Below are 14,927 nucleotides of genomic sequence, written 5' to 3' on the forward strand. Positions count from 1 at the left end.
AACAAGCTTGTCCATTGGTGAATTTGCTTTTAACAGCTTGGTGAGCCGCACTACAGGTTATTGTCCATTCATGGTGGTCTACGATCGACAGCCCACTACGGCACTAGACCTTGTGCCCATTCCTTTCCCTTGCCAGCTGGCAGCGAAGGTGGAAGACATAGTCTCCCAACTACAAATTATTCATGAGGAAGTGCGTCAGAACTTGGACGCGAATACATTGAAATACAAATAGGCAGCTGATCAGAAGCGACTGAGGTTATCTTCGAGCCTAACAATTTTGTGTGGGTCCTTTTACCGCCTGAGCGCCACCCTGTTGGCACTTATAGTAAACTCAGTGACAGAAAGATGGAGCCTGTGGAAGTGTTGGAATGCATTAATCTAAATGCATACTGCCACAAATTACCAAGCCACATGCAGACATCAGACATTTTTAATGTTCGCCACTTGACACCATACCTGGGTGACCCATCTGACGATGGTGAGTTAGATTCATGGGCAAATCCTTTTCAGCCTGGGGGGAATGATGCAATTGTAGATACAGCTGAACAACTAGCTGATGTGGTACTTGGTCAACTAGACCACCTAAAAGCCTTGAGACGCTCAGCCCGCATAAAGGCCAAGAGCAGCCAGGCCTCAAAGGACCGATCCTAATCAGCCTCTTTCTATTTCAAGTAATAATTTAAAATAAAGAGAGAGTGAGGGAGGGATTAGAGGATGATTAGCAATCAAGAGAGATTAGGGGAGGATTGGGGGAGTTTGTTTATTTCCTAGAATAAATTGATTGGCAATCAAGAGGGGGATTAGCAATCAAGAAAGATTAGGGGAGGATTGGTGGGGTTTGTTTATTTCCTAGAATAAATGGTGGGATTGATTGAGCATGGTCTCTTTCCCCATCTATCCTCTACCTTAATTAAGTTATAATCTTGGCCATAGGATCTTAGGGGAACCAAGATTGGGTGAAGGGTTTTTCTTTTAAAAAGGCAAGTCATTGTTTGTAATTCTTAGATTTGAAATTTGAATTGAATGTGGGTCTTGGACTCTCTTCTTGCAATCTTGAAGAATTGCAAAACCTTTTGTTGAGTTTTTCTTGTTTGTTCTTTCTTGAATATCGGTTAGAACCAGACTCACCAAGGTCAACCGAGCCTTGATGAGTGGAGGGCAAATGATGAACCATAAAATAACCACCAATCAAAGGATGACATGTGGCAAACCTGGAGCTGAATGGAAGAACCCGGTCCGAGAGAACCAAGCGTTACCAACATTTGAGTGATAGAGCCGACCCATGAAGGTCGGGATAATGCGAGTCGCCGTGAGGCCAAGCCTTGTAAGAACATCCGAGTGGTAGAGCTGACCCATGAAGGTCGGGTAAGGTGAGTCACCACGGGGCCGAGCCTTGAAAGTTCGAGAATCTATCCGAGCCCTCTAAGCTCGGATGCCAGGCTGAGCCCTATTAACTAGGTTACAAGGCCGAGTCTTACTAGCTCGGGCATAAAGCCGAGCCCTACACGCTCGATCGCAGGTCGCCAATCGTGGTCGGCATGTTGGAGCGCCAAGACGACCGAGGCATGAGGGTTGGATGCCCTCAGCCACGTAAGTGAATTCCTATATTCTCGGGAGAAGCTAAGTCAGTCAGATCAGATGGTTATCAATTAGCGGAACCGTGTCACACTCAAATGAGGATTCTTACCAAATGTGGACTCACTTCCCTACTATAACTCTGTAGAGAGGTCTCCTATCCAAACAAGACTCTTGCCATACAAGGACTCTCCCCACGTCACCAAAATTACCCTATAAATACCTAGGTATGTGACCTGAATATAGGACCGATTTTTTACTAAGTTGAATTGCTGCTAAAACGGAGATCTAACTTAGGCATCGGAGAGTCCTCGGCTGAGCCACACCGGCTTTCCTTTGTTGAACCGGTTTTTTGTAGGATTATCCACAAGCACATTGGGTGGAGGCTTCCTGACACAACAGTAATGTTACTTATTGATAGTGGAAAGGAGACTGAGTTCCATATTGAACCTGAATTGACCCTTGAGTTAATGATGGCGGCTAATTATCTCCATACTTGAGAGCTTGTCTCTCCCCCTTCAACTCTTGGGCGTAGGTCATGCAAAATAATGTAAGGAGAATTTATTTTTAGCTCCAGTGTATTTTATTTATTATTATTTAATTTTTCTTGGGGGGTGGTTGATGTTGAAATATCTGTGTTTAGATATAGTACTTAGGAGCGTAGTCATGTTTATTTATTTACTGTTATTAATTCTGCCTTCTATTTTATTAGGAAGACTTGCTAGATGATTGAACCACAAGAGGCTAAAAAACCTTCAAGGTGCAGTCATTTCTCCCACATTTTTTTGTACATCAGTAGAAAATATCTTCTTAATCAGGTGCTTACTGCTATGTTAACAAGAGTAATAATCCTTAATTCATTCATAATCCCAAAGGGAATATATATACAAGATACACAGTGAGGTTTAAACAAGGTAACCCAATATTGGGTGATACAAAGAATATGGACTGCTAAGAATAGGTGATCCATATCACATGTAAACCACATGTGATAATAGACCGATTGTGTTGCTATAGATAGCCTGAGTCATATCACATGTAAATCACATATGATAATAGACCGAGAAAGGAAGGTAAATCGTCTCCAGTGGTCTTTCTCTCAATATGCTAGTAGAGGGAAATGGGAGTTAAACTTAATGCAATTCTTGCTTAGGGAATGTAGAATTCTGTTCTGCTTGTAACTTTATAGGCAGGCTTGTAATAACAAGGTATATGTTTGGGTCTCTGTCTTATCCCAGTTCTATCACTACACTAAAATGATTTCTAGTGTACAATGTTTCTGGCGTTTTTGTTTGGTTACAGTTTATATGTAACAACGCTCAGGCCCTTTGTTATTTATTCTGCAAGCAAAAGATCAAATTTTTTTTTTTAAGTGTCCTTTACCAAGCCTTGAACCTTTGCTTTCAAGTTCGCTCACGTGATCCTTTTTCTTTTTCCCATTTATTTGGTGACAAAAAGCGGCTAGCAATTTGCATTCTCTAAAAGGACTGTGTACTACTTGGGCCTGTTGAAAGGTTCTTTGAATAACCGACTTTTAATTCTCTCCAATGCTGTACTATCCTGGACCGCTCCTCCTCTTGGTGTGGTGAAGATCACTTGTGATGCGAGTCTACAATCAAACATAGCAATCGGTGGTCTTGGTATCATATGTGGTGACTGTCACGGGAAATCTCTTCATGCTGTGTCTATTCCCATGGGTTTCAATAATTCTGCAGTTGAGGAGGCATTGGCCATAAGAGTATCACTATTGGAGGCTATTTCGGAGGGTTTTGATCGTGTACAATTGGAGTCTTACAACAAGAGCGTCATCAATTATCTTCAGCGATGTTTATCTTCTTCACCACTTAACTTCAGACCTATTTTGGGAGATACTGTTTATCTGTCCTCTTGTTTGGAAACATGTAGTTTTCTCTTTATTTCAAGGGAGATTAACAGCTTGGCTGACTCCCTAGCAAGGAAGGCCTTATCGGTGACGTGTATGATAGTATGGCTTATTTCTGATCCATGGATGCTGAAATTTTGTAATCGTCAGCCGTGAGTTTCCACGTTACTGAATAAAATGCTATTACCAAAAAAAAAAAAAAACTGACTTTGAAGTTCATATATGCCGGGGGAGGGGCACGATCATTATCTACTCCATTTCCCTGCCCGGTCCATTTTCTCAAGTTCCTCTAATAGGGGGAGGAAATGAGCAGCCTATCCCCTTCCCGAACACCGCCCGGGTGGGGTCCACCTCCTATTAGAGGGATTTGGGGAACTGGACCGGGCAGGAAATGGAGCAGATAATTTTTCGGGAGAGATTGTGCCCGCCTGCAGACCCTCAATGCAAATCTTGGTTTTTAATATCAATACTGGTATTGGCCGATGTTGATACAATTACTGATACATATTGATTGTATCGGGCCTTATTGGACGGTTTTGCTCTCAATTTTATTTGAAGCCATGAAACAAACTAGGGATGCAAATAGAGCAAATTTGAAGTGGATACACCAGTATTTGAATTTATATCTGATTAGCATGTTTGCCGTCCAAATTTGATCAGATATCCAATGGATATTTCAATTGAGCGTCCGAAAACATATCAGCCAGTAGTCGGATAGCCAAATTCAAATCTAATAATATCTGATTGCATATTTTAATCTATAAATATAAATGAAAATAAAATAAAAAATAATGCACAACTATTTCTACTAGATGAGAATATAAATAAACATACAATATATAATATGGGAAAGAGAACATCACCCGATCGCGCAGCACACGCAGCCCCTGTGCCCTGACACAGGGGCGCACAAAATGACTGTCACACCCCTCGTAACCCCGAAAATGACCAAGGTGTGGTAGTTATTTTGTATGCCCTTGTGTCAGGGTGCAGGGGTGGCGTGTATGGCACGACAGGCTGGTGTTCTTTCGCCTATATAATATATATCAACCCTAAGTTCTTAATATGAAGTTATACTTGAAGTCGATATTATCGAAGTTTTATTTTTTGGTCAATAGTAATTTATTCATTACGTGTGGTACACGTAGATGAGGAAGTACAAGATTCCGTCAACCACGTAGTAGAAATTGGCCACATTGTCGAACACCTACTCAACATGGCCTTCCTTGCTAGGGTATCGGCGACACCGTTTGACTCCCTAGAAATATGGGTAAAATTATAAGAGGCAAAAAAAGTTGCCATTCGAAATAAATCCGAGATAATGGCCTGACATTGAGTTGGGACCAACTTGTACGACTATGAATGACATCAATTGCATGCTTATCGAAGTCGATACATCAATATTCGAATTCATATTTGATTATCATCTGGATATCAAACGCTATCTGAATTTGTATATTTGATATTTGATCATATATCCTAATAAATATCTAAATAAACTGATATGAATTTGAATCGAATTGGATTTTTTTGTTATCCATCTACATCTCTAATGCAATCCTCAGGGTGTACGTGTGGTTTTGGCATTTGACTTAGAGTACAAAAAAAAAAAAAGAAGAAACCCATTGTCTATGACCATGTCTTTAGTTATCCATCTACATCTCGTAGGTCCCATTTGTTTAGAGGGGACTTAAGGTGGGGGTGGGAGAATTGGGGTGGAAAAATGCTGATGTGGCACTTCAAAATACCACCCCAACCTTGTTTGATTAATTTGAGGTGGTGAACTTACAAAAGCTTAGGGAACATCATTAATTGCTTTATCTGCTAATGTGACACAAATCCCACCCCTTTGCTATCCAAAGTCTCAACAAATTGGTGGAACTTTAGTTACTGTTTATGGGAAAAATAACTTTGCCTCAACATTTCCACCCCAATAAAACCCCACCAACATATGGGTCCCTTTTTTCCCTTCCGGTTGGAAAGAGCCCAGCAGTGGAGAGGAGTCTCTCTCTCTCTCTCTCTCTCTCTCATAACACCGATACTGAGTTCGTGGCTCTCATATCAGTGGATTTTAAAAGGGTGAGCAGTAATGGTGTAAGAAAAAGGAGAAGAAAAGGAAAAAGATAAGCTAATTCTAAACCCTCCAATCATGTTTCCTTCCCTTGTTCTGCCATATTCTCCCTCATTGTCATCCCATCCCTCTGTTCCCTATCTTAGTAAGATTTTGGCGATGCAAAAGGAATGGGGGAGCTACGATGGAGAGAGAGAGAGAGAGAGAGAGCAAACTCGTGCATATTATGGTTATAGATCCTTAATAGTTGAATTAAATGTAAATATTGGAGCTTATGAGATAGGATATGAGATAAGGTTTAGTGATTTTCCTCTTTGTCACCCACTAATGCTACTTAATGGGTAGGATTACCTCTTAAGGGATCTCTTAAGTCAAAGTGCATTTTGAACTTATTGAGTGCAAGGTATTAGTTTATTTAACGAAAATCCACATGAGATGTGCTAGCAATTCTGCTACTATTCACTCACCAAGGCAAGTGTGGTTAATTATTGCTATCTATCGTTGTTGTTTATTCAGTGAAAGACTGAAAGCATCCAGTGGATTGAGCCTACCTCCCTCCAATATTATGCTCCCAGATAGTTCTTAGAAGTTAGAATTGGACTGGAGATTGAAACCAAAATATTGGACCTGGTTCTGTTTTTGACTGGTCAAAAATGGTTTAAAAAAAAAAAAAAAAAAAAACAAATTCTATTAAAAAATTTGGAAAATAAAAGGAAATAAATAATTTAGGGCAGAGGTTTCATACAAATAGGTTTGTAGCAAATGCTTTCTCACGCTAGCAGGGGTTAGTGTTGATGAAACACTGAGCTTCCATTAATATTTTGAAATTCATAATGGTATTGATAACAATTATGGTAAATACAATAGATAATTATAAGCAATAGAATAAGAATCAATATATAAATCCTTTTATTTTACTAGAGTGATGAGGTGCTTAGTGAGGATGAAAATCACTAAGTATAGTATTAGTGGTTTACAAAGGGGAAAACCACTTTCATAGTGTTCCATTATCTGTAATTCTCTTAAGATCTACTACTATAAATACCCTAACCTTGGTTTTCAGTATTCACAGCATAGCCTCTTTCATTTAGTACTAGTTTTATCCACACTAAGTACTAATTAAGCTAAGCACACTCAGTGGAAATGGCAAAATCTGTTTTTGTTTTTGCAGCACTTGCTTTCATATTCATTGTCATAGTTGATGCTTCAGACCCTGAATTAGTCTCTGATTTTTCTATCCCTGATGGAACCGATGAAAGCAAGCTCGACGGAGTTTTCTTTACTTACACTGGCTTACGGGGAGGCGCAGCATCCTCTTCTTCAAGCAATGGCTTTGGCCGTAAGGCTGTTACAGTAAGCAATTTCCCAGCTCTTGATGGTACAGGAGTGTCCATGGAGCTACTTGAATTCCAGACTGGGGCTGTGAACGTTCCTCACACTCACCCAAGAGGAGCAGAGATATTGTTTGTGGTGGATGGTGCCTTAACTGTTGGAACCACAGACAGCAATGGAAAACTTTACAAGAATGTGTTGCAAAAGGGTGATGTGTATGTCTTCCCCAAGGGATTGCCTCACTACCAAGCCAATTTTGACAAGACCAATAAGGCTGTTGCTGTTTCTGCATTTGCCAGCTCCAATGCTGGTACTGTCAACCTTCCTAAGAATCTCTTTGGATCAAGCATCCCTGATGACGTTCTCACTAAGGCCTTCAAGATATCTGCTGACACTCTCCAGCAACTCAAGACCAGTAACCAAAGCTGAAGATATCTGCTTCCTTGATCACTTTTTAAGTTGTGAAGCGTGTTAAGTAAATAAATAAAATAAAATAAATGGGAAGAACACATGCCATCCAGGGGAAAACTCTTATTCATCATGTACTAAAGTTCTTCTCTAGTTATCATCTATATTGGAACTTATCCTTTTTCAGTTTTTCTTGTTTTGTTTTGTTTTTTTTTTTAGGGGGGGGGGGGGGAGATGGGTGGGGAGATGGAGATGGAAACGGATTTCCTCCAGCCGTGGAGGGAGCTGGAGGGTTGGTCCAGCCCCACAAAATGACAAGAAAAACAAGGTTGGGCTGGTCATTTCACAGGTGGGTCCCACTTGGTCCACCAGTGAAATGGAATTGAAAATGGATTTCCTCCAGCCGTAGCAGGAGCTGGAGGGTCCAGCCCCGCAAAACGACAGTAAAAATAGGGGTGGGCGCGCTGGTCATTTCACAGGTGGTTCTCACCTGGGCCTACTGGTGAAATGATCAATCCCCCCACCCTGTTTTTGGGGTGGTTTTTCAGCGCTGGACCCTCCAGCTCCAGCCACGGCTGGAGGAGAGCTAGATCCGATGGAGTTTGGTAAATCACAGCTTCATCAATGAAAAGAAGCACCCACAAACAGACCATGGCGGATAATGATACTTCCAATCAAATAGGCACCAACTTCATTTCTATATGCATGTTAAGGGTATTCCGGTCTTTCTCTCATGAAATTGGAACATATCACATATGATATAAAATCTCTCCAAAATAGCAGGTTGCAATCGGTCTCACATGTGGTATCAAATCTTCACAAGAATAGTAAGTTAGAATCGTCCAAGTATGGCAAGTTAGGATTGGCTCCACATGTGATATAGAATGTAATATCTCTAGGTGTAGTTTCCATATTTTATGCGAGTCATTACCATATATGGTGATCATGTAATTGTATCTCTATATATTCTCCTATTGAGAGGAGATCAAATTAATGTAATGAAATCAAAGTTTGAACTCTAACATGGTAATCAGAGCCTCAACTCCAACGAGCTTCTCTATTCTCTAAATTTTTTTTTCAATGACGGAAGGAGCTTTCTCTTCTACGGTGGTTGGGGCACTCTCCTCCTCTACCGAGGTGCCCAGCCTTCCCTCCTTCCCCAACGTACATCACTATATCTCTATCAAATTAACTTCAAAGAATTTTCTTTATTGGCAAACTCAAGTGGAGCCGTTTCTCGATGGATTAGGCCTCTTTGGTCATGTCGATGGCACCCTCACCTGTCCAACCGAGCCAACCGCAGCAACTCACTGGCGTCGGTAGGACTCCAAGATACGAAGTCTTCTCCTTGCATCTCCTTCCGATGAGGTGTTTTCTTTGGTGCTTGGCAAACGAACTACCAGAGACATATGGACCACACTATCTACTACTTTCTCCGCTCCTTCAGAGAGCCGTATTATGTCCTTGTCTATGGCCCTTCAAGACCTGGAACAAAAGCCGGCTGAGTCAATTTCACAGTTCTTATAGCAAGCGAAAGCAATTGCTACAGAGCTTGCTGCCTCGGGACAACCTCTGCGTCCGACCCAGTTCAACTTGCATATTTTTAGAGGTTTAAAGCCTGACTTCCGTCCAATGGTTTCTTCTCTCCTTACTCGGACGGATCCTATTGAATATGATGATTTGCACGCGATGCTTCTCAGCCATGAGCTCCTCAATGGATCATTCTTAAGCAAGCTGGCCATCTCGGAGACTCCAACATCTACACCTGCATCGCCATTTGCGAATAATGCTCAACGAACTGCTTCACCTTCTGACTCTGTTTCAGCCCCGGCTAACCGCGGTGGACGTGGTGGCCGTGGTGGTCGAGGTCGTGGTTTTAGAGGACATGGTGGCCACTCTTATGGCCATTTCTGGTGCACTATTTGTAGGTGCACAAACCATAGCACTGATCGATGCTTCTATAGGCAGCAACAACCCTACTCCAACCCCATGAACCAACCCTATCACCCATCTGGCCAATTTCCCACAGCCAATTATTCCTATCCCACCACCATTCCTCCATACCCACAACCCAACCCACCATTGCTGCCTACACCACCGAACAATAATTCCCTACTTTGGTATCCCGATTCCGGTGCTACACATTATGTGGCACCTGATCTTCATGGGTTCTCTCAGTACGATGATTATAATGGTACAGATCAGCTTCATGTTGGTGATGGTTAGGGGTTGCACATCTCTCATCTTGGTCATTCTTCCATTCCTACTCCATCCAATCGTTCTTTGTCTTTACATAATATTCTTCATGTTCCTGACATTAATAAAAGGCTTCTTTCTGTTCATAAATTTGCAAAGGTTTCACCCGTCTCACTTTCTTGTGAAGGATCAGGTCACCAAATTAATACTGCTATCTGGAGCGAGTAAGGGAGGTCTCTATGAGCTTTTTGTGTCTTCTTCTCCTTCTGCAAACGCTACCGTTTCCAGTTCTCTTGATCTCTGGCATCGTCGTCTGGGTCATCCGTATGAGCGCCTTTTACGCTTTATGCTTCATTCTAATAATTTGCACTTTGTTTCTTCTCGTTTGAATTCTTTGTGTACTGCATGCCAGTTGGGAAAAGCTAGTAGATTGACATTACCTGTTACTGGCAGCCGTAGTTTATTTCCTTTAGATCTTGTCTTTAGTGATGTTTGGGGGCCTTCTCCTACTGCTTCTTGTAATGGACACAGATATTATATTATTTTTATTGATGATCATTCCAAATATATCTGGTTTTACCCCCTTGTGCGCAAATCTGATGTGTTCAATGTTTTTATGCAATTTAAATCCATGGTTGAACGTATTTTTGAACGCAAAGTTAAATCTATCCAGACCGATTGGGGTGGGGAATTTCGTACCCTTCCAAAAATTTTCCAGCAATTGGGTATTACACATTGGTTATCTGCACCCCACACCCATGAACAGCAAGGGAGTGTTGAGCACTATCACCATCATATAGTTGAGACAGGGCTTACACTCCTTGCACAGAGTGGTGTTCCTCAGTTATATTGGCATTTTCCTTTTGAAACGGCTGTCTTTCTCATCAACCGAATGCCGTCCTCAGTCATAAATTCTCTTTCTCCATATTAGTTGGTTTATTATAGGGTACCTGATTACAAATTTTCCGTGTTTTTGGGTGCCGTTGTTTTCCTTATCTCCGTCCTTATAGCAGTCATAAGATGGATTTTCGTTCTGCTCCTTGTGTTTTTTTGGGTTATAGTGCATCTCATTATGCTTACCTTTGTTTCAATCCTTCTACAATCAAATTCATTATTGCCCGGCATGTTCGTTTTGATGAACAAGTTTTTCCTTTCACTGAGTCTATTCTTGGTGCAGCACCTGCGGCTTCTTCTTCTTCTCAGCCGTGGGGGGTAGCACCTATTCGTGTATCTTCCATTGGTGCACCCTTACCACACCACAACACCATACCATCACTTATACCGCTGCCACCATCACCAAATCCATCTCCACAGCCCAGCCCAATCATACCATCACAAAACCGTTCTCCACAGCCTAGCCCACCTACATCACCACCGAGCTCATCTCCCCAGCCCAGCCCGTCACCACCAGCCTCACTGCCTTCCCCCCTGCCAAATACCGATCTCTTCAGGACATCTATGCTTCCACTGGCCCTATTACTCATCGATCTGGTGCTTATATTGCTACTACTGATTCTACTGCTTTGGTTGAGCCTACTTGTTACATGCAGGCCTCTAAAAGTGCAGAATGGCGAACAGCAATGTCCGAGGAGTTTAATGCATTATTGAAGAATGGCACATGGAAATTGGTACCCCCTGCATCCCACCAAAATTTAATAGGGTGCATGTGGGTATTCCGGATCAAGAGGAAGGCAGATGGGAGCTTAGAACGTTATAAGGCAAGGCTGGTTGCGAAGGGGTTCCATCAACAGCAGGGGCTTGACTATGGGGAAACGTTCAGCCCAGTAGTCAAGCCCACAACCATTCACAGTGTTGTCTCCATAGCCGTATAGCAGGGTTGGCAGATACGTCAGTTGGACATCCACAATGCCTTTCTTCATGGCCACCTTGAAGAGGAGGTGTACATGACACAACCTCCAGGTTTTGTTGATCTCAATCGGCCTAACCATGTCTGCAAGCTTGAGCGTTCACTTTATGGTCTCAAGTAGGCACCAAGAGCGTGGTTCCAGCGTCTTACCAAATTTTTGATTCAGCTTGGATTTGTGGGGTCCAAGACAGATACATCTCTTTTTGTTCATCGTCAAGGATGCCAGGTTTGCTACATTTTAATTTATGTGGATGATATTTTGATTACAGGCAATGATCAGGCTGAAGTTCGCTCTCTTCTTCAACAGCTTACTACTGAGTTCTCAATAAAGGATTTGGGCCTGTTACACTTTTTCTTAGGGATTGAAGTGCAGCCCCATTCAAAAGGGTTGCTATTGTGTCAGGCACGTTATATTTCTGATTTGCTACATAAAGCTGGAATGGATAACTACAAATCTGTGTCAACACCCATGTCCAGCACTAAGATCCCATCTGACTCAGGGGGTGCAGCCATGCCGAATCCCACTGAGTATCATTCCATCGTTGGGGAGCTTCAATATGTGACCCTGACACGCCCTGATGTGGCTTTCTCGGTGAACAGGGTGTGTCAATACATGCACTCACCCATGGTTGAGCACTGGCAATTGGTTAAGCGCATCCTGCGTTATTTGAAGTATACGTGGACACATGGACTTTTGTTTGAAAGGTGTTCCTCACACTCTCTACAGGCATTCTCTGATGCAGACTGGGCTGGGGATAGCACTGATCGCAAGTCCACTGGTGGCTTTGCTATTTCTTGGAAATAATCTTATATCTTGGAAAATCAAGAAAATAGCGCACCGTGGCGAGCTCATCCACTGAGGCGGAGTACAAGTCGCTGGCTGATGCAGCAGTCGAGCTTATTTGGTTAGAATCTCTCTTCTGCGAGCTGGGGTTTCCATTGAAAGGTCCACCGATCCTATGGTGTGACAACATAGGGGCTACTTATCTCTCTACGAACCCGATTTTCCATGCTCGCACGAAGCATGTGGAAATCGATTTCCACTTCGTGCGAGACCGGGTTGCCAATCGCCAGCTCCAAGTGCAATTTATTTCTACCAAGGACCAGCTGGCCGACACGTTCACTAAGCCTTTGGGTACTACCTGATTCAAGTTTATTCGAGACAAGCTGAAGATTCGCGTGCCGGAATCTCCACCTTGAGGGGCTGTGTTAAGGGTATTCCAATCTTTCTCTCATGAAGTTGGAACATATAACATATGATATAAAATTTCTCCAAAATAGCAGGTTGCAATCGGTCTCACATGTGATATCAAATCTTCACAAGAATAGTAAGTTAGAATCATCCAAGTATGGTAAGTTAGGATTGGCTCCACATGTGATATAGAATGTAATATCTCTAGGTGTAGTTTCCATATTTTATGTGAGTCATTACCATATATGGTGATCATGTAATTGTATCTCTATATATTCTCCTATTGAGAGGAGATCAAATTAATGTAATGAAATCAAAGTTTGAACTCTAACAATGCAAAACGCACGACATTGAAGAAGAGTCATTAACACCAAAACATTAAACAAAAGGTAAAAGTTTTCATGCAAGGCCATACATGTGTATTGACATCAAATGCAGTCCGATTGACATAAATGTTCATCCAAAATGACATAAAAACTCCATCCCTCCTTATTTTACGTTGTTGATGGAATCTGCCGGAATACCTTCCCCTAAACAAAATGTTCTTAGTACTCCACTTCCCCTATCATTCTTTGTGTTAAAATTGTCCACGATCGACCACTTTTTTTAAGTTTTGAGTTGGATTAAACGATCACTTTATCCAAATGGAACTCCACAGCTTGCTTCAATCCAACTAGTAAGGTGATGCATACGGTCTCTCCAGGCGTTTTGCTGCTTTTTCTTTTCTGCCTGTTTGCACCGGAAAAGATCCTTCCAACCCATCTTAGATCCTCCATTAATAAGCCTGAGGACTGAACTAGTATTCTGGCTGATAAAAGACTCTTAGATTACTCTTACAAGACCAAAAAATTTAAGTTTAACGGTTGAAGGTAGGAAAAAAACTATTTGCCATTCTACCATAACTATATGTCATATAAGCATTATAGCTAGCTAAGCGGTGTCATTGTTATTTGTAGGTCCAAGATGACTTTATTAAAATAAATTATTCCATTGATCATACCTCAAGTAGCATTAGGGTATTCAATCTATCACATGGTAAAGCTTAGAGTTACCTGATGATCCACAAGTGTAAATCCTCCTAAGGAATATAGTTCTTGAACAAATTTACAATTATAGCGCAAAGAGTGTTAAGTTGATATTATTCCATAAAATTATGATTCCTTGGAGGAATATATACAAGATTACAAGAGCTTGAGACTTACAAGGAAACAAATAACAAAGATTACACAGAATATATGATTTACATATTGACAGAGATTGTTGATGAAGTTTTCATTTGGAGAGCAATCCATATCGCATGTGATCACGATTTCCTAGATTGCATATCGCATGTGATAATAGTTGCCAGAAATAAGAGATTGGGCTGTAAGAGTGAAGGAGATTCTAGTTCACAACAAGATGCAGGCACTCCCGCTAGTCCCATAGCAAGAAGCGGTCAGGATGCAGAGACACAGAGTAAGAACCCCTATGCTGTACTTCACCCTAGTGAGAGACCACCACCTGTACTATACCAAGGCATAGGGCCTTGTAATCAACCAGCGTGAGCATGCCATAAGCGTTGTTGCACGAGTACTATATCACGAGCACACTACCGAGTACCACGAGTACACTAACGAGAGAGGAACTACGAGCAAAAATCAGTAGTCACTCTGCTACTATATATATATAAATCGTATAAAGAGATAAAGAGAGCGATAGTCAGTCTCTTGGGCAGCCCTCTATGCCCCCTTCATTCATCCATTTAGGAATGGATGAAGAAGGGGGGCCGGGAAGCGGAAAAGTAGAATGATTTCAATCGTGGATTGGAAAAAGGAGCGCAGCCGCTTTTTGAACCAAAAGTGAGTGGCTCAGAGAGTAGTGGCTGCGAGAGCACGCCATACGTGCGCTTCCCCATGTAGGTGCAACACACATGCCAACACGCATAGTGAGTTCTGGAGCTACCCAGGATGCTTGTTTGGAAAGCCCCTACTCAAGGCAGGTTCAATTCTCAACTGCTGTTTGTGGCGTGGGTTTGCTAATGAATTTCTCTCCACTATTGTATATATTATAATTATTGATTCTAATCGTCATTCCACTTGAAATCATTCAAAATAGCTGTCTATTTGATTCTATTTTGATTCTTTAGGGGACCCATACTCTTTTTCTTTCCTAAGAACCATGAATCATGGAGGAAGAATTTCAAAGCAAGTCAATACAGTAGCTTTAGTTGACCAGATAGAGCTTTAACCCATGAGGGATTGATGTCAATTTGAAGAGCGCGTTAGCGCATCAGAATAAACATGATCCGTATTGCGAGTGAAAAGCCCTTTCTTTGCATAAACTTGTCAAGTAAAAGACTTGAGCTCTGTAAGTTAAGGTTAAGGACAAGCAACAGCCCTATGGAGTAAGGGGGGAGCAGATTTGG

General features: G+C 41.8%; 1 protein-coding gene across 1 annotated transcript; it reads left to right on the forward strand.

The window, feature by feature from the left end:
* The first annotated feature begins 6,625 nt into the window (after nucleotides 1-6,625).
* LOC122650046 (germin-like protein 9-3) lies at nucleotides 6,626-7,426 on the forward strand. Its single transcript, XM_043843343.1, has one exon. The coding sequence runs from the start codon at nucleotides 6,672-6,674 to the stop codon at nucleotides 7,287-7,289; it is 618 nt and encodes a 205-aa protein (XP_043699278.1). The 5' UTR covers nucleotides 6,626-6,671; the 3' UTR covers nucleotides 7,290-7,426.
* The last annotated feature ends 7,501 nt before the right edge of the window (nucleotides 7,427-14,927 follow it).

The sequence above is a fragment of the Telopea speciosissima genome, chromosome 2, assembly GCF_018873765.1.
Source record: "Telopea speciosissima isolate NSW1024214 ecotype Mountain lineage chromosome 2, Tspe_v1, whole genome shotgun sequence".
NCBI classification, from domain to species: domain Eukaryota; kingdom Viridiplantae; phylum Streptophyta; class Magnoliopsida; order Proteales; family Proteaceae; genus Telopea; species Telopea speciosissima.

Excerpts from the sequence above, each read along its gene's own strand:
- LOC122650046 (XM_043843343.1), top strand. The coding sequence starts at position 6,672 with ATGGCAAAATCTGTTTTTGTTTTTGCAGCACTTGCTTTCATATTCATT.